The sequence below is a fragment of the Panthera leo genome, chromosome E1 (assembly GCF_018350215.1).
Source record: "Panthera leo isolate Ple1 chromosome E1, P.leo_Ple1_pat1.1, whole genome shotgun sequence".
Lineage (NCBI taxonomy): Eukaryota > Metazoa > Chordata > Mammalia > Carnivora > Felidae > Panthera > Panthera leo.
This window is the reverse complement of record NC_056692.1, coordinates 3085086-3108775: the sequence shown is the minus strand read 5'-3', so window position 1 is coordinate 3108775 and position 23690 is coordinate 3085086. Positions and strand designations below refer to the sequence as shown.

Sequence of the window (23690 nt, the reverse complement as noted above, 5' to 3'; positions counted from 1 at the left end):
CAGGTCTTCACGCCCAGACTCGCGAGGTTTGGCAAGCAGATGCCTTAAGACTTTGAACGCGATTCTCGCGAAGTCCTAGTTTTTTCCAGTGAAGACTCTTTCTCCATTTAATTACTGCCCTGAGGATTCATCACGGTCCTCTTCTAGCACAGTCCAGGGTAGAGGGTGCCAGGATCACGCTGGAGGTGGACCCGGGCCGTGGAGGACAGAGGGAGGTGCGGCAGGGAGAAGGAACGGGGCCCGGGCTGGGGTGGCGGGTTCGGAGGCGTCCTCGCCGGGGCTTGTGGACAGACTGGGGGGCGGGGAGGGGTGCGGGGGAGAGACGAAAGCCCAGAAAGCTCCAGCGGCGGGGAGGTGAGCTCCCCGGGGTGGTGCCGCGGCCCCCGCTCTGACCGCTGTCCCCTCCCCGCCCGGCCAGGTCTGCGCTGCTGGATGAGAAGCGGCGTCTGGAGGCGCGGATCGCGCAGCTGGAGGAGGAGCTGGAGGAGGAGCAGAGCAACACGGAGCTGCTCAACGACCGCTTCCGCAAGACCACGCTGCAGGTGGCCCGCGCCGCGGCCCGGCGCCCGGGAAGGGCTGCGCCGCCCCCGTGGCGCGAGCGACTGAACCCGGCTCTCCTCTCCAGGTGGACACGCTGAACGCAGAGCTGGCGGCCGAGCGCAGCGCCGCCCAGAAGAGTGACAACGCGCGCCAGCAGCTGGAGCGGCAGAACAAGGAGCTCAAGGCCAAGCTGCAGGAACTGGAGGGCACCGTCAAGTCCAAGTTCAAGGCCACCATCTCGGCCCTGGAAGCCAAGATCGGGCAGCTGGAGGAGCAGCTGGAGCAGGAAGCCAAGTAAGAGGGTGCGGCCGCCCTCACCCCCAGACCTCCCTGCGTCTCCACTGCGGGCCGGGTCCGGGCCGAGCCCGGGAGTCGCAGCCCAGACCGCCACGCGCCCCTGGCCCTCTGGTGGCACGGGGACACCTGTCACCCGAGTGGGAGACAGAAGGTGGTGTCAGGCCGTGCCGGGGACTTCCTGGTGCCAGACGGACCCCGGGCTTCCCGCTGTCCAGACTCCACTGCATCTGGATAAAAGGGCTTGTTGGCGGCCGCCGTGATTAACGTGACTCGCCCTTTCCAGCTAACTCCCTGGCTGTCCATTTTTGCATCACGTCTGCGAAGGAACAAAAGAACATTCCCTGTTCTCGGTGCAGTTCTCCATGTGGCCTATCAGGGCCTGTGTGGGCCCGTCTAGAAGCCTGCTGATTAGCTTGGCTCCAACAAGAGTCACTGTTAGAGCCGCACTAGCCCCTAGCGTCTTGGTAGGCAGTCCGTCAATTTTAAATTGAAACGGTCAGTTAATAGAGTGGGTCTTGGTTTGCTTGGTTTTTAGACTAAAAAGTTAGGTAATTAGAGTAACCAAAGTTTTGTCCTCAAAAAGTCTGAATTCAGTTTATGGGACAGGTAGCTTTGCCCTTGAGAAGGTCACTGAATAAAGCGACCGACAGCTGTGTGTCAAGCCCCGACACATGCACGTTTTCCGCCCGGCGCCGTTAGGATACGTGAGAGGGAACCCGTACGTTAAGCAGAGGGGAAACCAAGGTTTCCGGGCCACAGTAATTACACCATCGTTCTGGTCAGAGGTCCTGGAAAAAGTCTAGCTTGTGTCCTCTCCCGGACAAAAAGGACCTTAAAAACACTGTCCTCGTTCAGCTATCGTTTCTAGAGCTGCAAACACTAACGCGTTGGTCACTTGAACAGGGAACGGGCAGCCGCCAACAAGCTAGTCCGCCGCACGGAGAAGAAGCTGAAGGAGATCTTCATGCAGGTGGAAGACGAGCGTCGCCATGCGGATCAGTACAAAGAACAGGTAAGGGAAGAAGGCGGGCCCGGCGTTCCCGACTGACTGGCGAGGATAAGAAAGTGTCACAAACATGGCCGTCCTCCCCCTGAAGGCCCAGAGCAGCTCCTGGGCACTGGCTGGACTCAGGGTGGACACGGACAAAAGAAACGTGCCGTGTGCGGGACCTGCGGGGTCTTCTCGCCTGCACCCAGGCACCTGTCTCCGCATCGAGGGGAAGCGCTAACGGGACCGGTTGCCGCGGCCACGTCCGCTCGGTCTGCTGCCTGGGGAGCCCTGCTCTCCCTCTGGCTCTCCTCTGCCGTGATGAGACTCGTCACCGCAGACACGGGGAGGGAAGGCGGGCTCCGCTCGGGCTCTCCCTCCATCCCCCACCTTCAGGACCTAGCGACACCCAGGGCAGTTCCGGGAGGGTGAGACCCGCGAGGCACTGGCGCGTGTCTGCGTCACAGAGTTCCGGTGTCCGCTCTCCGGACGGCTCTGCACTTGAATCCAAACGTACCCTCCAAGACACCCGCATTGAACGGACTGTAGAAACTGCCACCTGCTAGGGCTGGAGACCGTCCACATCGTTGGCTGTCGTACTCTGCAGGAAGAGGGATCCCTCCTCATGATCCCACGGGGCACTCCCGTGAAGACCCTAAACTGTCGTTTCTGCGGAAAACTCAAAGGGGGGGGGGTAGGATCTTACATGTTTTAAGTCTCCTTTAGTTTATGGTTTGCTTGGTAGACACTGGCCTTGCTGAGAGTGGCAGGCTGACCGAGAGGCTCAGCCCATCCCCCGTGTGTGTGTGTGTGTGTGTGTACACGGACGTACATGTGCGTGCTCACGTGGCTCTCGGGGTGGGGAGCTGTGCTAAATGCTCGGGATGTGGCCGTGCTGACTCTGATCTCCCCGCTGCGGTCCGACTTGGTCCCGCGACCTCCCCAAGATGGAGAAGGCCAACGCCAGGATGAAGCAGCTGAAACGGCAGCTGGAGGAAGCGGAAGAGGAAGCCACGCGTGCCAACGCGTCTCGGCGTAAACTCCAGCGGGAACTGGATGATGCCACGGAGGCCAACGAGGGCCTGAGCCGCGAGGTCAGCACTCTGAAGAACCGGCTGAGGTGAGCGACCCCGGGGGCTTCCGGGACAGGCGCCGGGCGCCGGGAGTCCGCGGCGGGAGCGTGGCCAGCAGCCGCGTCTGTGGGCCTAGCGCCCGGGGCCGGAGGCCCCCTCAGGTTCGCGTGCGGTTACTCGTTCTCGCCCCCGAATCACTTTGCGTTCACCCCCTCGGGATTCCCGACCTTCAGCGGTCCCGCGCCCCTGACTAGCGGACGACACGAATCCCCGGCACGAAGCCGGAGGGCCAGGCCAGGTGTCCGTCCTTGTCCGGCCGTCCGCAGCAAGGGGGCCCCGGTGCCGTCGCCCTCCTCCCCACACGGACCCTGACCTGCGCCAGAGCCTAACGCTCCCCCTCAGAACGTGCCAGCACGGGCGTCAGCGAACAGGCCGTGCGCTGCTTTGTGCACAGCAAGCTAAGGACGTTTTTACATACGAAGGGTTCTAAAAAAAAGCCAAAACGAGAACGCGCCCCGGAGACCTTCCTGGCCCCCAAAGCCTCAATGAAACACGGCCTGTCCGGCCGCTGTAGAAATGCTGCTGCTGCCTGGTCGGCAGGTAGGACCCTGCCTCTGTCCGTCTTCCTTCCCGTCTCTGTCACAACAGCTGGCTCGGGCGTCGCAGACCGGGGCCCTCCCGCTGGGTGCACCCCGTGCTGGCGGGGGTGCAGGCGAGGCGGCCGCGGAGCCTTTGCTGACCCCGCCCGCCCACCCCACGCGGCGTCCTGAGGAAGGGCGCCCGGCTCGAGCCCGGAGATGGCGGAACCACCGCCCAGCCCCGTCGTCTGCTCTGTGTCCTCTCCAGGCGGGGCGGCCCCATCAGCTTCTCCTCCAGCCGGTCTGGCCGGCGTCAGCTGCACATCGAAGGGGCCTCGCTGGAGCTGTCGGACGACGACACGGAGAGTAAGACCAGTGACGTCAACGAGACGCAGCCGCCCCAGTCCGAGTAGAGCCCCGGGAAGCCAGCGGAGGCGGTACGGAGGGACAGTGGGGACTCGGCCGGCGCCAGCCTGCCTCGGGGCCTCCCACACGTTGAGGAAACTGGCGAGCTCTGGGATTCCTTCCCGAAAGATCAACTGTGTCTTAAGGCTTTCCGGCCTCCACATACTGTATCCTGCTTCAGATTTAAGTACAGTTGCTCCCCGTTTTATATATATACGTCCACAAAACCTACACCTATTAAACAGACTGTCTCATCCTTGCATCTATTTTCCATATATCCACCAAGAGACCATTTTATAATCCATGTTAAGAAGAGAAATCGTTTTCCAGACAAACTCCAGACCCTCGTTGCCAGTCGCTGGGTTATCGGCGGGGGGGCAGCCCTCCCCTTCTTCCCCACACCCCCCACACCCCCCCCCCCCCCCCCGTGGCTGCCCAGTCGCTCTGCATGCTCTCTGTCGACAGACAGGTAACTTAGTTCTGTGTTCATGTGGCCCCTGACTCCTCAGCCACATCCAGTCTCTTAGAACATTGTGGAACGTAAGCTGCACTCGTATCTCCTTGTATTTCCTCCGAATAACGATCGACACTATTTCAGTGAGCAAACTGTGAAGGGGGCTTCGGAAAGACCAGGAGGGTGGGTCGCGTTGGGGGGGAAAGCGGCATCCGTTCGGGGTCACCATGAGTTGGCGACGTCGCCACATCTCTCCCTGTGATCGGTCCCCGGCCAGGGCCGGTCCGTGCGGCCGCGGGGGGCGGTCCCACGCGGACCCTGAGCCCCGCAGGCCCTGCCCGTGCGCTCGCTAGTCCTGGTCCAGGCGCAGGCGCAGCCCCGGGCAGAGGGTGGCCCAAAGCCCCCCCCTCCCCCCGCCCCCCCCCCCAGCCAGGCTCGCATGCCGACCTTTGCAAATTCAGCCGCTGCTTTGAGCCCAAAATGGAAACAGTAGTTTTGTGTCCCAGACTCACTCCAAGTTTGTCGAGGAGGTTTTACCGAACCTCGGGAACCGATGCCATCTGCCTGAATGTTGACATGCCCGTGGACGCGAATCTTTCTTCATTTCTCCTCCTCCCTGCCCCCGGACAGTGTTACAGTGAACATTTAGCATTCTGTTTTTGGTTGATAGTTAAGCAAACTGACATTACAGAAAGTGCCTTAGACACTACAGTACTAAGACAACGTTAAATACATTATTTGCCTCTGTAACAACTTACTGTATAAGTTCTGACTTTGCTTCATATCATGTACCTCTCTAGTCAAAGTGGTATTATAAACATTCAGTGACAATGAATCAGTGTTAATTATAAATCCTTGATCCTCTGCAACGTGCTTGAAAACACCAACCTTTTGGGTTAAAAGCTTTAACATCTGTTAGGAAGAATTTGTCATGTGGGTTTGGAACCTTTGGTTTCCCCCCCTTTACGAATTGTACTGGCTGTTGACCACCAGACACCCGACTGCAAAGAATCTTTTTTCTTGTATTCCCATATTTCTAGACAATGATTTTTGTAAGACAATAAATTTATTCATTATAGATATTTACGCCTGCTCTGTTTACTTGGAGGAAAAAGCACCCGTTGAGAATAAACAGACCTCAATAAACGACAATAATCGTGTAAACGTGGAATCTGTTTTCATCTTCTGTTCTCAACGTCCCACCCGGGCTCTGACTGGAGGCTGGGAACTCCAGACTCTAAACGCAGCCGGCCAGGCCGCTGTTTCCGAGGGCGCTGTGCTCCCAGAAGCTGAGGGGTGACGGACTAGCTCTCTGGGCAGGCTTGGCTAGGAGTCCTCACACAGTGGCCCCGGCGAGTGGACACGTGGTGGGGGGGGAAGGGCCGCTGGGGCTGGAGACCCAACGGTTAGTGGAAAAGGGCGCACTTCAGGGCTGCGAGATGAAGCCCTCAGGAGGGTTTCGGGCACCAACCAGTGCTCGTTACCGGATTCCGCGTTTCTAGCGGTTTCAGACCATGGCTTCGGGCGGGACGTCCGCACATGCTTCGGGTAGAGGCGCCCGGGTGGCTCGGTGAAGTGTCCAACTTCGGCTCGGGTCCCGATCTCCCAGCTTGTGGGTTCAAGCCCCACTTCGGGCTCTGTGTTGACAGCTCGGAGCCCGCTTTAGATTCTGCACCTCCTGCTCGCTCTGCCCTCCCCAAATCCTGCTCACGCTCTCAAAAATAAAAAAACAAAAAAGGGGGGGGGCGCCTGGGTAGCTCAAGTCGGTTAAGCGTCCAACTTCAGCTTAGGTCGTGATCTTGCAGTTTGCAGGTTTGAGCCCCGCGTGGGCTCTGTGCTGACAGCTCAGAGCCTGGAGCCTGACTCGGATTCTGTGCCTCCCCTCTCTCTGCCGCTCCCCTGCTCACGCGCTTTCTCTCTCTCTCTCAAAAATAAACGTTAAAAAAAATTTTTCTTAAAATGCTTTGGGGAGGATTCAGGGGTGAGATCCAAGGGCAGCCTCCCTAGTGTGGGCCAATGAGGAAAGGCTGAAACACGAGGGAACACACAACCCCCTAGAGAATGTGGATTTTTTTTTTTTTCTATTCCGTGACAGTCTCCGGTCAGGCCGGTTCTGGTTGGCCAGGCTGCCTGGCTGTGGTGGGGATGTAATAAAAAAAAAAAGGCAAAAGCGCTCCCTCTGTCCTGTGTCACTACCACACAAGAGGAGGAGTGCAGTACATGTTTCACGCGTGTCCTCACCCTCACGTTCAACATCCTACCCAGGCGTCTGTGGACTTGGAGCTTTTCGCAAAAAGCAGGAACCCTTGCCTGGCGGCCGGCTTAACTGGTGTTACGTCGACAGCGGTAACGGTGTCTCCCACACCGCTCGGCCGTCCCGCGCCAGCACAATCAGGAGACACGTCACCTGCGTGGGCCGGTCCCATTCCAGATTCCACAAAGACGTTCGCCAGAAGGAACCTCTCCTAACAAGCCACCGCTTTGTAGTCCGAGGAGAGGCAGCCCAAGGAAGAGGGTGTGCGGGAGCGGGGCTCCGAGCGGGTCAGAGACTCAAGCCAGCCAGCCGCCACCCAGCAGGGGCCTGGCCCGTCGTGCGGAAGATTTCAGGCCGGACCGGGGAGAAGCCCTGTCCTTTGCCGAGATGAGGTTGAGACGCAGTCGGGCTCTGCTGGGGTTTTACCTCCGAGCTGTCATGCAGAACACGGCAGGCGCTTCCTTTTTTAATGCAGATGGCCCAGAGATTATTTTAATTTGCTTTAGTGGGGATAACAGACCTGTCCCTAGCCTGGCTGGCTTGAGAGTATACTTTCTTTTTTTAATGTTTTTATTTTATTTTTGAGACCGAGAAAGACAGAGCATGAGCAGGGGAGGGGCAGAGAGAGAGAGAGGGAGACACAGAATCCGAAGCAGGTTCCATGCTCTGAGCTGTCAGCACGGAGGCGGACGCGGGGATCGAACTCACAGACCGTGAGCCCATGACCGGAGCTGAAATCGGACGCGTAACCGACTGAGCCGCCCAGGAGCCCCGAGAGTATACTCCCGAAACCCCGCCATCAGAGAGACCAGCCCTGTCACATTTCCGTACTGCCACCGATCTTCCCCATCCCTGGAAACCCCAACATCGGTGAAGTATGGGCCAGAGCACCAAACTTGCTCCCAGCCAGCCCTCCCTATGGCTCTGGGTCTGACCGACCTGTGGCCCCTTCCTCCTGAAGCCAGTGTGGTCGGGACACAGAGGTGGCTGTTGTCAAGGCTGGGGAAGAAAAGTGCCCACAGTTGTCACACTCCAGGAAACACCACACCCTGTCAGGTGGAACGTGACCACCTCAAAAAAAGAAGAAAAAAAAAGAAAGAACCCATAGTGGAACAGGCCGTGGGCTGGAAAGTTTAGGAAGTGAGACGGTGGCTTCTCTCCCCTGGTTCCAGGACAGGGCGTGAAGCTGCAGCTGAGACCAGAGCCAAGTCCCAATCCGCAGAGGCTTCCAGTCACTCTGGGAGGGATACGTCTGCACCGACAGCTTTCCCGCATCCCAGGCGTTGGCTAAGACGCCGTGTCCTGTGCCAGCTGGGAGGACCAGCCGAGGACCCTGCACGCCCGGCTGCCATTGGGGAATCTAGCAAATCGCGTGAAGGGTCTCATGCAATTCTTGCCAGAAATCAAACGCGAAACTCTCTAACAAGGATGCGGAACCAGAAATTCGCATCTGAGTAAGTCAGCGAGGTCTGTTTATTTTTTGAGTAGCCTAATGGCTCCCTCCCTGCTGCCCGGATGTCATGAAACCTTATTTAATGATGTCACGTGACACAATCAAGACCGTGAAACACTGGCTCTGACAGAGCCCTCCCTCGAAGTGCTGTGCTGCACAGATTCTGAGGTGCCCATGTTCTCACATATGGGCATCATCTCCCACGATCGCCATCAACAAGGGGCAACTGTGACCTTGTCATCGCCAGGCTCCTCCTGGTCAGGTCGGGAAAGCCCGACATCAGACCTTGCAGAGTAAGTATCAGCAACTTAGAAGAAACTTCTGGAGCCAAGAGCAAAATAAAGCTCTTCGGTAGTGCTGAGCGTCACCAACGCCCACCATGGCCCAGAGGACGACGTCGTTTGGGGAAACACAACAGAACTCTGGGCGGTGACAGTTCAGAGCGCCGGAACCACAGTGCAAAATTTCAAGAACACCTCTTCTGTTTTACTTTTTATTTACGAACCGTGATATGGAAACGTGCCTAACGTGGTCAGAAAGAGCTCTTTCAATAAATATAAAAAGTCTAAACGAGCATTTCCCTTGGCGCAGTTTTCTTAATGGGTCACAAAATAAAGGTGTATCTTACGGGTGCTGGGTTTGAGATTCTAGGAGATTCTGGGGAGCCTGAGGGGTATGTGTATTTTTAACTTGCCCGACAGGGACGGCCAGTCGGCCGGCAGAGGTCAGGGAGCCCCTGCTTTGTGCTCCCGGCCCGAACCCAACTTGGCCCAGGAAAGAAAATCTGTTTGGTCGCTTCCATTTTGAAAAATGAATTTGGGCAACTTCACAGGAAACTGTAGAACAAACTATTTGCATCTTTTTCTTTTCTTTTTTTTTTTTTTAATAAAGCTGCAGACAACACGCTCATCCGTGTCCGTTTCCCAGTGGCTACTCCCATCCCCGTGTGTTAGCACGTCCGCACGCCCACATCTCAACGGCTCCGTGGTATCCCGTTCGGCTACGGAGTCCTCCTGACCACTCCCCGGCCATCAGACATTCACGTTAATGCCGCTGAGACTGTTTTATTCGTCCTTACTGCTATGGGCGATTTTCCCAAAAGGAGAAAAAGAGTTTTCCTAGCAGATCCCACTGCTACACTGATCAAAAACTTAGAGAGTAACTTAGTGACACCAGTAATGCAAAAGTGTACCTATTCTCCTAAATCCTAGGTGACAACGGAACTTGATTTTTTTTCCTCCCTGGCTAAAGCAATCACTATCTTTGGAGACAAAAAAAACCGTGTTTCTTGACTCCACCGACTACCTACAGGGAGCAACGGGGCTCTGAGCTCATTCAGGCCTCCCTCTCCTGACCGTGAATCCAAGCGCGTGCCAGAGAACCTACTGCCCAGGCCTGCCAGCCGAGCGCCCTCCTCCCTCGCCTCCCACCGACGGATCGTGACAGATCGTGACGGGGGTATCAGAAAACACCCCACAGACGGACAGATCTGGGTTCCGCGTGCCTCGTTTCCCTCGGGGAGGCTTCAGAGCGGACAGGAAACCCTAGCAGAAGACCTGTGGGGGCAAGCGTGACTCTGAATGGCCAACCCCACGTGGTCGCCCGGCCCCAGCACCTGCAAGCTGTGTTCTCGTTTCAAATTTGCCTCTTGACGCGCGCTAGCTGATAAAGGAAGTCCGCCACGTTAATCCTTACAAAACGGATACCGCGCTCCCCCGTGTAGCATGTTTTTAACCGCCACGGGACCAGTTTTCAGGTAAGACGCGTGAAGTCACAGGGAAGTGACTCACAAACACGCCTCCTCACCCGGCCCCCATTTTTAGGACTCAAGCAACAAGCCTCCGTTTTTAAGGTCCAGCTCATGTTCTCAATTTGCTTCAAACTTTGGGGCAAATATAGACAGGAACACAGTCGATGAAGTGAAGCTGGAATGATGAAAAGGCTCATCTTAGCGTCCTCTAACCTCACTGCTGGGACCCATCCCCGGGCTGGCCTCGTTCCCACCAGCAGCCAGCAGCCAGCAGCCAGGCAGGACGGCTCTCCGCCCCCGGACACCTCCCCTTTCCCAGAGGTGCCAGTGTCCACGTTGGCCCTCGGAAGGGCCGGCTGGGAGCAGCAGAGTCGGTACCCGACCGGCACAGGCCTGGGAGACCAAGCTTGTGTGAGCCCCCACGGCTCGTCGTTTCCAAGCAGCCAAAACCGGCTCATCTCCTGAGACATGAAACAGAGTCGAGGCCAGCCAGCGAGGCCCCAAGCCTGGAAAAGTGGAGCATACAGCAGAAAAGACCCAAGCTGGTTTCCAGTCCCGGCTTTTCTGTGACCTTGCTGTGTGAGCTCAGGCCCGGAACGGAAACTCTGCGCCCCCTTCGCATCTGAAAGCTGGGCTGAGCCAGCTCTTCCTGCTCTCAGGCCACCTGTATCTCGTTCTCCCGTCCTCTCCTGAGCTCAGCATTACACCTCCGGCTTCTGCCCTTAACTGAGTTGATGGGGTGCAGTTTCTGGCTATTCTGGGCTGGAAGGAAGCAGAACACTGGCCCCTGCTCGCCTGTGGGAAGGCGTCTGGGGGGCAAGGGGTGGGCACGGGCGGTGAAGCTGCGTGTCACTACCTGGGGGGACCGGCGCAGGGAGGGCTCGCTCCTCAAGGGTTCGTGAGAGCCGGGCTAAGCAGGGCATCAGGAGTCCTGGCGGGAGAGCACACTGAGACGGGCGGCTGACGGCTGGATGGGCAAACAGTCCGGGGTCGGGGCGCCTGGGGGGCTCAGTCGGTTAAGAGTCCGACTTCAGCTCAGGTCACGATCGCATGGGTACGTGGGTTCGAGCCGCGCGTCGGGCTCTGTGCAGACAGCTCAGAGCCTGGAGCCTGCTTCGGATTCTGTGTCTCCCTCTCTCTCTGCTCCTCCCCTGCTCACACACTCTCTCAAGAATAAATATTTTTTAAAAAGTCCGTGGTAACTTTCATGCCTGGTGACATAACGTACTATCTGGGCAAGTACAAAGTAGCCTCTTCAGCCAAATGATCCAAACGGAAGGCGGAGGACAAGACCAAGAAGTCGGCCGGCTTCCTCAGGGGCTCCTGTGCCAGGGGCCGCTGCAGCTACAAAAACACCCAAAAATACAGGAGGGTCTCCTCCTGAAGCCTGCAGCTTACACGGCCCTTTCACGGACCTGGCCCGTGCTCTCCTGGACCCAGAGGTGGCAACACGTGGTAAATGACAGACACATGGGTTCCTGCAGCCAGCGCCCCCCCACCCCCCAGTCATCACTGACCAACAGTCTGCAGGGGATGATCCCAGGGGCGTCTAGCTGGAAGGGAAATCATCTGGGAGCCAGGGGCCAGGATTCAGGACTCAGGGACTCATCCGTGCCTTAACTGCATTAGTTCTACTTCTGTTTTCCATCTGAGGCTCCTGCATGAACACAGAGACCTGCTAGGTCCTTCAACCTCTGATCAGATCCAATCCTTGCGCAGATGGTTGGGAAAGAAGCTGGGAGCAGAGACGAGTTCTCTCCGCAACTGCTCGGCCAGCGCACCCAGGCCCGGCACACCCAGCACCCCGAGGGTCTCTCGGTGAGTCCGCTTACAACACAATCTCCGAACCGACTAACAGGGTAGTTCTGCCCCGTACTAACAGAAGGAATTTTTACAAAGGTATCGGACTTATTCGTGTTTCTTACTTGCTTACAAATTGGATTCGCTTTTCATTCACTTACAGTTTTAAGACTACAGACCGTCTGGTTTATTTTCACTCATCATTACAAGCGTTAGGGTTCAGAACCGGACCCACTCGTACAGCCGCCCCAGTCTCCCCGTCCCTCAAATCCAGTCACCTTGCGTCTTTGCTCCCAAACACCCGGCATCTTCCCTCACTTGCCAACATCAACCTGAGGGATGAGGACAGAAGCCCAGAGCCAAGTGACATCCAGCCCCAGAACACGGACACATGTCCTAAAAGCAACACATCCAGAGGGCCGGCTCCTGGATCCACCACCCTGTCCCTCCCTCCTCCCTCTTCCCAGACCACCACGTGCAGCCCCAGGCCTTCCTGGAAACTCCTGGAAATCACAGCTACGAGCAGAGACCGGCACCAAGAACCAGCATGAGAACACCTGCATCAGACACCTCCTCGGGAGACCGCCCAGCTCTTCTTTGCACCGCCCCCCCCCCCCCCCAACACACACACAGCTGCCATCTGTCTGCACACCTCGAGTCAGAACCCAAGGGACATTTCTGAACCTGCCTTGCAACTCTGGTCTTCTCTCCCAGGCTGGCAGAAACCCAATAAAGCAACCTCAATCCGTTTCGTTTTGGTTTTTTCTGTGAAATTTATTGTTTCCACATTAAAAGATTTTTTTCAGGGGAAGTATTTTCTTTTAACCACATGATGATCCTATGCCGCTGCCCAGAGTAGGACACCATCGTAAGTCATTAACATGCCGTGTGAGTTCCGAATAAATAAAAGCTACAAAGCCCAAGTTATATACAAATATCTTAGGCGATAATGTTTACAAACCTATGTACAATAAAACAAATGTAAACAGTAAATGCAGCATGAGAGTAATCAAGATGATCGGGAGCAACCACCTACGGCCAGTCTGCCCACCACAAGCCCCCTGGATGGGGCCGCTCGACGCTTCCTGACACAAGTGGACAGGCCCTCAGAGGACAAAACAAAACGCCCTGAAAGATGTCGCTTAACCGAAGGACCAGAGAGCTGGCAAGGAGGCTGCCGCCCCCGCCCCTCACCCCGAGTCTGAGGCACACGGATGAGGAGATGGTGCCCCGGCCCCAGAGGCTCCCGCTAGCTGGGGTCCAGACGGGCATTTCGCTGCTCTGGGAGCAAGTCTATGGAATGATAACCGCTAAAGTAAAATCAGAAGGTGCAGAAAATGTTCCCTAATTCAGTGACCTTCCCGACCCCCGACCGGCAGCAGGTCACGCGGTGGGGAGTGGAGCTGGCGAACACGCGATCATGAGCGCTGAAGAAGCGTGGGCGGGAGGCGGCGGGAGCTGGGGGGGAGGGGCGGGGGCACGCGTTGACCTGATCTGGGGGAGACCTTCTAGAAGGTCGGCAATGTCTTAAGCACAACTAAACCCTATCCGTACAGCTGGGTGGGAGCTATGGGGCAGGCGTGATGATGATGGGTGCTTCTGCATCCAGTGACCAAGGAGTACACGGACGTGCCACCTTGTGACCCACAAAAGTGCAATCACGTGAGACCAACGGCACCACGGCGAGAAGAGGAAATAGCCAGTATTGATATCGCGCAGAGTCCTGGGGCCAGGCAGGGCCCAGCAGCCGCCGCCGCATGCAGCCTGCCCTCTGCCAGCCGTGGGGAGGCAGACGCAGGGGCCCAGGCCGGGCCCGGGCACCGAGGGACGAGGCGTGGGTGTCCTGGGCTGTTGGAGGAGGGCAGGCGCCCCCACCCGGAGGCCGGGCACTCACACACTGAGAGGCAGCATACCCGGTGCTGACGACGGGCGCGAGGAGCCCAGACCAGGAGGAGGAGGCGCTGGGTCAAAGCCGTTTACTGCCCTGTGGGGGTGACCAGAGCACAGAGGGGAAGGGAAGGGAGGGGAGGGGAGGGGGGAGAGAGAGACACTGTCATTTAAAATCACTCGACACCCGACAAGAAATGCACGTGCCCTCTACGGGCGCTCCCCTTCCGGCCCACAGCAGGATCGCGGGGCCCGGGGAGACAGGCTGCCGGGAAGGCGCCAGCCGGTCAGAGCCTCGAGAACTCGGCGGTGCCGGAGCGAGATTACATGCTCCCCGCTCGGCAACTCCGTCCTGCCAGCCACAGCCCTGACCTCTCCCGTGCGGAGCTGGGCTGAGTGTCTGCCAACGGGGAAGTCGCTAAATAAATGATGGTGCAACTCAACAATGAATTCTATACGGCCATTAAAAACACATGCCACAGCCTTCTTTAACAGCACGGGGAAGTACTCAGAACGTAATTAACACTAGGTAGAATGAGCAGTTACCGACCTGTATGTGTTCAACGACGTGAAGGAAAAAAGTAGTTAGGTGCTAGATTCTAAACTGCAACCTCTTATATAAATGGATGTTACTTCTAGGCAGCTACATCTAGAATGTGCTAGAATGTGCGGGGAGGGGGACGCTACACATATATGTATATAAAATCATATATGTTACGGAAAGAAAATTTAACGAGTTACTTTTCCTCCATCTGGGTAGCGGGTAAATTTTAATACTTTATACTTTTTCTTTGTTTTCCCAATCTCCTACACTACACGTGAATATCTTCACGAGACGGAGGAAGAAGTAACTGTTAAACTGTTTCCCAAGCAGAGCCAGACAGGGGAGGCTTCTCTGCAGAGGCCTGAGTGCCGTGCCCAGCCCAGCCCAGCCCCCAGAGCCTGCAGCCAGCACCCGGCACCCAGGCCCAGAAGGCGCAGAGTGCCCCAGCCCCGCCCAGCGGCCCCCACAGCCACAGGAAGCAGCCGGCGAAGGAGCACAGGGCTGGGACCTCTCTCAGGAAGCCACGCAGCCCTTCCATACTGAACACGCTCCTGGGGAATCCGCCCCACTCGCGACCTGAGAGGCGCAGCCAAGCGTGGGGCCCGCACCGTGCCGCGTGTGCCATCGCTGTCCCCCCGCCACCACTGGCTCATCACAGGGGTCCGGGGAGTTGAACACGGGCTCAAGGAGAGAGGTTCTCTTCAAAGGAACGAGAACAGACACACACACCCTACAGGTTCATCATTTCACACACTGAAGAAGCAACTCGGAGAAACGGGCATGCACAGAGACGACAAATGACCCTGACCACTCTGAAGAAAGAGTTAACATCTGAACTCTGAAGTAGCCAAGCTCAGAGCAGAGATGCTGCCTTTGGAATCAAGCCGGGTACACTCAGACCAAGAGCAAGAGGAGGGGCTCTGGGAGGCGTGACCCCCCCCCCCCAACTCCCTCCCCCAGCGAGCACACCCAGGAGCTCCCCTTTCCTTTCTGGGCTCGGGGAGGGCGGACATCCAGGCTTCATCACCTGTGAAAACTTCAGATCACCCTCTCCATTCTGCCTGTGACTCTCCTCAGGGCAGGGCCGCACCCCGCCTGCCACTACAGCCTCCACGGGACAAGCCCCGGCTGTCATTCAACCAGCCAGTCCCAGGGCCCCAGGACCCACTTCCTACTCCTAGACACTCAGCAACAACAAGGCGGGCCTCCGCTTTAAACATGTGACCACCAGACTCCGGTCCCAGAGCATGGCACAGGCCCCGCTGGGCACCAAGCAGCGGCCGGCACCTGTTCCCCCAGGGACGTGCAAAAACCCCGGGAGAATGGCCCCACATGCAGGTTTAGGGCTGGGGTTCCTGTATTTTCAAGCTAGATAGACCTTAAAAAACGCCAAGTTCATCCCTATCGTTCTATTACTAAAGAGACCAAAGCAAGCCCAAGCCCAGCCTAGGCTCACCCCGTGAGCTTGTCAACGGGGGCGCAGGCCACATTATCTCTTCCCTGTCTGCGCCTGGTCAGAGGGCACCTGACAGCCCTCGGCAACAACTCCGGTGCTCCCGATGCCGCCCAGCTCTAACGGGGAAAGCAGCAGTGCAATCCGGAATATAAGAGGAAAACAAGTAGGTGGGCGATTCCTCTGTGTGGGCAGAAATGCGAATTCTTGATTTGAAGGCAGGATGATGCACAGAGAGAGTAACAATCTGCCAGGGCCTCTCTGGGCACCTGAGTCAAGGTGTGGGAAGTAAAAGGCCGGGTGGGGGTGGGTGGGGGGCGAGGGGGAAGAGAAGAAGAAAGAGGAAGGAAGGGAGGGAAGGAACAAAGGGGAAGAGAGAGAGAGAAAGAGAAACAAACCAAAGGAAGGGAAAAAGGAAGGGGGAGGAGGAAGGGAGGAGGAGCAGAAGGAGGAGGCTGTCTGCCGAGGTCCTCTGGGGAACAGAAAGCTGTGCAGTGGGGAAAAGGCTCCCAGAGAAGCAACACCCCCTGCCCCTCACATCTGGTTTCAGGAGCAGCAAAAGAGCCAAAGGGACATGTCCCAGTGGAGAGGGAATGGGCAGGGATGGAGAACCAGATCTGGGAATCACCTACACCAAAAAGGTTCCAGAAGCTATGAAATGTCATGGTCTTACCACCATAGTCTGGTTTGAGAGTCTGAAAAACGGAGAATCTAGCTAAGGGCAGATACCAAGGCCAGCTGTAAAATAGCAACAGAAGAAGTGAGAAGGCAGACAGAGCTAGTCGGGAGGGCAAGAAATCTCTCGTGACAGAGACAAAGCACGGAGACGGAACCCTTCCGAGCAGCAAGGACAGGACGAGAGAAGGCCGGAGGTGCCGCGTGAGTGCCAGCTCCCGGATGAACAGATGCTCACACAAGCCCCAGCAGCTCTGCGAACTGAAAGGTGCATTCCTGACAGGACAGATCGTACACACACAAGTCCGTCTAGAACATTCCGGCATACTTGGGGATACACGAGTGAGTGTGGAGGAGAGAGCCCCCACCAGCACTGGCGCCTGCCTTGAGAAAACAGAGGGCTCCAGGTAGCAGGAAGAACCCTAGTCCCATCAAGTCGAATCAGATGTGATCCCCGGGCCTGACAGGGACACTCCACCCCCTCGCCCAGACTTCCAGCGTCATCACCGCAGCCCCTGACCCTACGTCACAGGGGTCACAGGCCTGCTGGCCACAAGGGCCCCAGGACCGCCACCACCAACTGTCTTGTCCTGCGCGGCCGAGCCAGTACGAAGGGGGACAGTCGGCCCAACGGGAACCTGACAGGCCACTCGCGGGCTGTAAGTTGGTTAAAGCAGAGTCAGCCCCATGCAGTTAGTAACACCACTCTGTTAATGCGTCTTCCACCATATACCATGACTGCGAAAGAAGGAAAAGAGCACAGCAAACAAATTCAGTTACCCATGAACAACGTGGGAAATATGACTTTTTCTTGCCTAATAAAAAAAAAAGGAAAAAACATTACACAGTAATACAAGTACGATCTTCACAGCGTGTCCTCAAAGTGGTCTAGTCTACACCCACCTACACACACCCCAAACGACACGAGCCGGCTTACAGACCAGGGTACATGCTACCACAGAGACGAAGCGAAAGCGGATGAAGAAAACACAACGTTTTCGAGAGAAGTCCGGTGGCTGTGCTACACGTGAGGTTTCGACACAGAGGGCCACCAGTGGCTGAGGACACGAAGCCATGCCGGGTAAGGAGGTCCAGCGAGCCACAGTCTAGAAACCGGCAGAAGCGACCAGACTAGATAAAACCCTGTTTCTGGGAAGCCCTCAGATCGCCAGAACTTACAGGATATTTTCAAATCACATGCACTACTATCTGGGGAGAGGGCGGTATCGAGTGGTTCCATGTGGTCAGGCCTCACTGCATCTCAGGATTCTGAGGGAAGGGGAGGGGCGGGGCGGGCACACGCTCGCACCTCCTCTACTGAAGCCCCTCCCTCACCGTGGGGCACTCGTAAGCTCAGTGACAGAGCCACAGGCACACTCCTCCGGAGCGGGACGCAGGACAGGCAGGTTCCAGAGCCAAAGGCTTTTTAAAATGAAGTTTTTCCTGCTGCTAAAAGTCCAACTACACACTTCTACGCTTCTGTAAGAAATGGTGTTTTTTCTTTTAACCCGCCAGACTGAAAAGTGGAACTGGGAGGTGGGCTATTCCCCCTCCTTCCTTCTGCATCGTTAGATTTTATCTAGTCACTGCGGCAGCAGGAAGAAAGGCAGAGTTTAGAGCCAGGCAGGCCAGAAGGAAGCCAGAATCCAAGCAAAGGGGCAAGGAAGGACAAACACAGCAAAAGCACCAGAGTGAGCCTCGGGGATATGGCAACTAGACAAACCTAATTCCAGAAAGAGGTTAATATCGGGGCGTGTATGTACAATCCACATAAACTAAGCACTTGGGAAAAGGCAGGCCCACAATAAGCACATTTAATTCTTACCACAAATAGTTCTATTAAAAATGTGTACTATTTAAGCCAAAACTAAATATCATCTGTAACTGTTTCTCTCGGGAGGCACGCCTCCAGGTTCGGTTCCGAAAATAAAGCCTACACGTGCATCCAGGATGTTCCTCAGGGGACAGGGGCTCCGCGACAGTGCCCAAAGCCCACGCCTGGTTCCAGGTTACTCCGAATCCTCCACAACTACCTTAGACTGGGTCCATCTCTGGGCATCCCTGCCCCGGGGCTCTGCATCAGCGCTCAGGAAGAAGCCAGGAGCAGTGACCCTGAACTGACCATGTTACCCCTCCCTCGTCGTGACTGTTCTAAGGACCCTCTACATACAAGGGCATCCCTCCAACGAGTCCATTTCTGGTTCACGCCTGTTCTCACGTCACAGGGCATCCGAGGCAAGAAGTATGATGCCAGATAAAGACTAATAACTACTCTATTGCAGGTTAATTACAAGTTGCAAAAATCACAAGTTGGAAAAAAAAATTAGGCACTGTTTTCATCGCTCAGGAAAACTACCCCTAAACTCCCGTGAATGGCAACTTTCATGTAAAGTATCTATTTATTCCGCTTGCCATTACAGTATGAAAACAGGCACTCCTCAAGATTGCCTGAAACCCCTAAACCTGAGGAAAATTAATTTTATACTTACGCTCCCTGAGGAATCCCAACGGTCAGAATGGAGCTCTGATTCATATACTGCTATTCTAGAATGTGCTCCTTACTGAAATGTGTATACTTGAAGGAAGAACTCCCGTAAGGGAGAGAGAGAACCCAGAACACTCCGCAAGGGTGGACAAAAGGCGCTGTTCAGAGCAGACTGTGTGCCACATCCAGTCCTCCCTAAATGCGCCATAGTGAGGAGAGCTCCTTTAAGAAACTGAAGTTTCTAGAGGCGCCTGGGCGGCTCAATTAGTTGAGCGTCTGACTCTTGATTTCAGCTCAGGTCATGATCCCAAGGTCATGGGATCAAGTCCAGCGTTGGGCCCTGTGCTGAACATGGAGCCTGCTTGGGATTCTCCCTCTCACTCACTCTCTCTCTCTCTCTCTGCCCCTCCCCCAATTCTTGTTCTGTCTCTCTTAAAAAAAAAAAAAAGCTGAAAATCTCTAGACTTGCATCTGTATCACTTTCATAGAACAAGAACAGCCTCTACGACTCAAAAAACAAGCAAGGGCTCACGGTGCCTCAGCTGCTGTTCCGGGAACAGCTACGTGAGGTGACGCGGTCAGGCTACCCAGACCATGGTCCTAACCGGTTGTAGCCAGATCAAGGCACATCCAAAGGATAACCGTGCAGCGTCGGTCTCTTTCACTCGAGGTACGACAATATGTGCTGACACGGAAAGATCTCAAAAGCCTAAGTCGTGTAGGGGGCAGCAGAGCAATATTTAAGGTACAGCCCCACAGACTCTCAAAAGCATGCGGCAGACGCAGAAAAACAGGACCCTATGTGCCTAGGAATAGGCGTAAGGATGTTTACTCTTTACGCACCTGTACCAGCTGGAACCTGCTGCACTGAGGGCGCGCCACTGCTTCCAACTTACGCCAGTTTTTTTTTTTAACTCTCAACTCCCCAAAACCACCTTCTCATCATACTGCACCGGTGCCTCCTGAACTGTATTTGATCCAGAGGGTTCATATTTTTCTAAAACGCAGAGTCCGCACGGTCACGACCACAGTGCCCTCGTCCACCCTTACCACAAACTGGCCGAGAACGTCTCCCAGCACCCTGACCACAAGGACAGTACCACGGCCATCCTGAATACCCAGAGCCTAACACTGCTGCCTGGCAAGAGTCTGCCTCCCGAGACGGAAGCCTCAGAGCTCCCAGGGCAACAGACTCCATGGGGACCTGAAGACAACAGATTTCGGGTCCCCTGAGATCTGGGTGACACCATCTCAGGTAGGCTTACCGGACAGAGTTTACCTTTCCGAAGTTCAATAAGCTCGCTTAATAACGTGCTACGTCACTGCTCCAAACTATCATTTAAAAGGTCCAAGACTTACCCTTTGTCAAAGAAAGACGTGTGTCCTGATCGAGGGAACTTTGTGCTGTCGCTGTTCATCAGCCCACAGTTAACATTCCCTGAAAGATAGGATTTTCGTGATGCCTGGTCCTTTGCAAAATTCCTGCAAGCCGCTAATTTGGATTCTAAAGCCTACGGAAAGAAGGAGGAATGATCTGGTTGTCAAAACAGTAGCTGTACATAAAAATCTGCATTTTAAGACACTTCTATTTCAAGACTAAAATTGTGATTTCTCAGTGGATAATGGTAGCCATTTAAGCCACAATCACCTCACTAATAGAAAGAGGGGATATTTATGCTGACTCCAACATCATGAGCTCAGAACAAGTTATTCCCCTCAGTGTTACCAAGGATTACAGCTATAATCCTGACCTTCACTAAGAAAAATGTGGCACAAGTAGACAGAGACAGATGCCAGGTTCCTTTCTGAGTTGTGGACTATTAGAGAGCCATTCATTTCCTACATGCAAGACACTCATTCATTCAAATACTTGCTGAGTGAACACCGTCCTACAGCACGACCTGTGTCTGAGGGATCAGTAGTACAGACCTGCAGTCTGACACTCCGGAGAAGAGGGGTCTAGAAATGAAGATTGAGAAGATATTCACGCCAGGGAGTAGACAAGGTCATGGCTGTGAATGAGATCAGGAATTCAAGGACAGAACTCTGAGTAAAATCAACACTGAAAGGGCACGCATATGAAGACCCACCAAGATGACAAAGAGAACGAGCAGGAAGGCAGGAAGCAGACCTGACACAGGATCAGAGAAGCAAAGAAGGCATCACGTGCACATGCTCGCTCTCTCTCAAAGAAAGAAAAAAGGGGGGAAGTTCCTGGGTGTCCAGTTGAGCTGAGTCTTAATTTCGGCTCAGGTCACAATCCCACTAGTGAGATCGAGCCCCCATGTCAAGCTCCCGCAGAGCACGGAGCCTGCTTGAGATTCATTCTCTCTCCTTCTCACCTGCTCGCACTCTCGCTCTCTAAAATAAAACTTAAAAAAAAAAAAAAAAAAAAGGCATTTAAAAAAAAGTCAGTGTTGAGTGTTTCAAGAAGAAGTAGGACAGAACAAAGAGCATCCATTGGGTTTGGCGGTGCTGAGATCATCAATGAGCAGGGGACAGAGCCCAGACTGGGCTGTCTGGGGAGCATGAACGCGGTAAAAAATGCTAACAATAAATGAAGACACACTTTCAAAAAGCCTTGCTGTGAAGGGAAGGGAGAAAGAGGGTGACCGTTAAAGAGAGATATAGGGTAAAAGGAAAGAACGGATGCTTTTACTTGGATTAAACACTGTAGGATTCGTAATACACAAACATCACATACAAAGTATGTACATGACACGTAACGTGTAACCCGTAAAGATGACATACAAATATTACAACACAGTAAAACGCTAAAAATATAGGAGACACCGACAAGAGGGCTAGAAGACCTGGGATCCAAGGCACAGAGGGACAAAATCAGCCATGGGCAGAACATGATACTTTGACCACGGAGATAAAAAGGGAGAATGGCTACAAACACAGGCGATGAGAGGAGAGTAACAAAAGAAGGTAAGAGGGGAAATGAAGAAGTTGAAATCAGATGGCCTTGATTTCTCAGTGGAAGAGGATGCAGGAGTGGGGATGGAGCTTCCAGTTCAAGTCAGCGGACAAAGGAGGACAAAGAAGTGGAAAATGAAACATCCCTAAGAGCACACAGGGCTGGCAAATAACCGCAGACCAAAAGCTCTGGTGACGTCTGGGAGGCAGGCTGTCAACTCCATGGATAAACCACACAGGGACTCCCAAGGTCACCATTCGGGCACCATTTCTGAATAAATCACTTAACGTAATAAGCAAAGCAAACAAGGAACAAAGAAAGTTGCGGACAGGAAGTCCAGGAACACGCAGAGCCAACCCAGGGGCGAAGGGCAGAGAACCGCAGCAGAGAAGCCACGAGCCTATCCAAGCGCAGGCGGGAAGGGACCGTGAGAAGCTGAGAGACACGAGACCTGGCAAAGAAAGGCCTGGCTTCTTCCACCCACCAGAAGAAGGTGGTAATTGAGAGCGCCAGGAAAAGGAAAAAGGAAAAAGGAAAAAGGAAAAAGGAAATTGAGAGCGCCAGGAAAAGGAAAAAGGATACAAATAGGAAAAAACTGGGCATATTTTGAGTAAACCATAAAAAAACAAATGCTTGACACACGGTTGAGTCAAGAGCCCAGCTCCTGCTCTACGATGGACAGTACACGGGGTGGGGCAGAACACTGTAGACGCTACAAGTTTTCAGTTTTTACAACCAACCAGTGGAGAGTGCAAGATGGGACAGAGAACTCACAACACAACAAGGAGCTGAGAGTGTAATAAATTGAGAAACAGAGGTTTAAGCATGTCATTTAAAGTTATAAAAATAACCAAGAGACCAAAAAATAAAAAACTGGGGGGATGTGAGTTAACTTCATCTTTTTGCTTAAAGCTGAGAAGTCAAGACACCAAAAAATAAGCACATTATTTGAGTTATGGAGCTAAATACCATAATTCTTGTAACAAATGGGATTTTAAAAATGGTTAGGAGAAAACATTATGTACTGTATGAAATAATTTTTATTGTTTTTTATACTAGGCTAAAATGCAGATTTAGAATTACTCTGATGGTCAGAAAATCACTGTATCGGCCAGAAAAGGCAGACACGGGACCCTGTACCGTGGCCTCCCATTTCTTCATTATGTGACGCATAATGCAATTTCTGCTTTTTTCAGAAAATATCTCTCACAAAAAAGTATGTGAAGGGGCAGTGGATAGCAGGCAGTTTCAGGGGCAGATCACTGAGAAGGGAGGTAGAAGTCGCCGAGGGAAACAGGAAAGGGAACCAAAGCAGGAGACGCTAACTTCACAGTGGCATAAATCCACACAGCTACGTAACTGCTTCCTGAGATCCAGGTTCAGGGAAGGAGAGGTCCAACTGCTTGACTGATCCAGACGGCAGGTCTCGTCCATGGCCAAAAAGATGACGAGTCAGCAGTGACAGAGTAAGCCATCTGTGGGATCACGGATGAGCACAAGAAATGAAAGCAAGAGATGGCTAAAAGGCCAAGAGGCTCCCACCACTGTAAGGTCAGAGAGTAGGTATTCTAGAAGGAAAAAACTGAATAAGCAGTAAAACGAGTTTAATATTTCAAAAGCCCAACTGTTCTGGAATACCGGGTTAGAGCCAAGGAGACAGCACAGAAGCTCAAGTGGCCAAGGAGCAGTAAGACAGACGTGACTAAGACGAGGAAGGCCCGTCACGAGCCAGTGCTGAGTCCTGCAGAGACAGCTGAGGGGGTGGTCGGTGGGGGGGGGGGGGGGGGGGGGGAGACTACAGCAGGAACAGGATTCAGGAGTGGCACAGAACACATAGCAGGCCACAGAGCAATCAGTGTAGAAAAAGATGGAGGGACCACGATGGGGAAACAGCCATGGGGACACACAGAACGCCCCCGGGGGTTGGGGGGCCAAGAGCTCAGCGCGCAGGGCCGTCTGCAGAAGCACTAGCGGGCCCGAGCCCCAACACTGTTCCCCGGAGCAGTCTCGGCTCATCACCAGATGCTTCCGTCTCTCTGCTTAATCAAGGCCTTCAGCACAAGAAGGTCCCCTTTTTTTCTTCCCTCCCTCCGAATTAAGAATTCAACACCTTGGCAGCTGAAATACGCGG

General features: G+C 54.5%; 2 protein-coding genes across 18 annotated transcripts in view; one reads left to right on the top strand and one right to left on the bottom strand.

The window, feature by feature from the left end:
* Nucleotides 1-5499, top strand: part of MYH10 (myosin heavy chain 10) — a 130670-nt gene extending 125171 nt beyond the window's left edge. For all 5 annotated transcript variants that reach the window (XM_042915177.1, XM_042915178.1, XM_042915179.1 and 2 more), the window contains 5 exons: nucleotides 419-542; nucleotides 626-834; nucleotides 1741-1849; nucleotides 2773-2945; nucleotides 3745-5499. In XM_042915177.1, the coding sequence (XP_042771111.1) occupies nucleotides 419-542; nucleotides 626-834; nucleotides 1741-1849; nucleotides 2773-2945; nucleotides 3745-3889 (760 nt within the window). In that variant the 3' untranslated portion in view covers nucleotides 3890-5499. The remainder of the gene's footprint in view (nucleotides 1-418; nucleotides 543-625; nucleotides 835-1740; nucleotides 1850-2772; nucleotides 2946-3744) is intronic.
* The window catches only part of NDEL1 (nudE neurodevelopment protein 1 like 1), an 80891-nt gene that overhangs the window by 22319 nt on the left and 34882 nt on the right, over nucleotides 1-23690 (bottom strand). For 4 of the 13 annotated variants that reach the window (XM_042915184.1, XM_042915186.1, XM_042915182.1 and 1 more), the window contains 2 exons: nucleotides 19996-20147; nucleotides 12346-13576 (listed from right to left, as the gene is read on the bottom strand). In XM_042915184.1, the coding sequence (XP_042771118.1) occupies nucleotides 13483-13576; nucleotides 19996-20147 (246 nt within the window). In that variant the 3' untranslated portion in view covers nucleotides 12346-13482. Of the gene's footprint in view, nucleotides 1-3774; nucleotides 3821-12345; nucleotides 13577-16931; nucleotides 16967-19995; nucleotides 20148-23690 lie in introns of those variants that run through there. The other 9 variants (XM_042915187.1, XM_042915189.1, XM_042915191.1 and 6 more) reach the window with 6 other exon arrangements.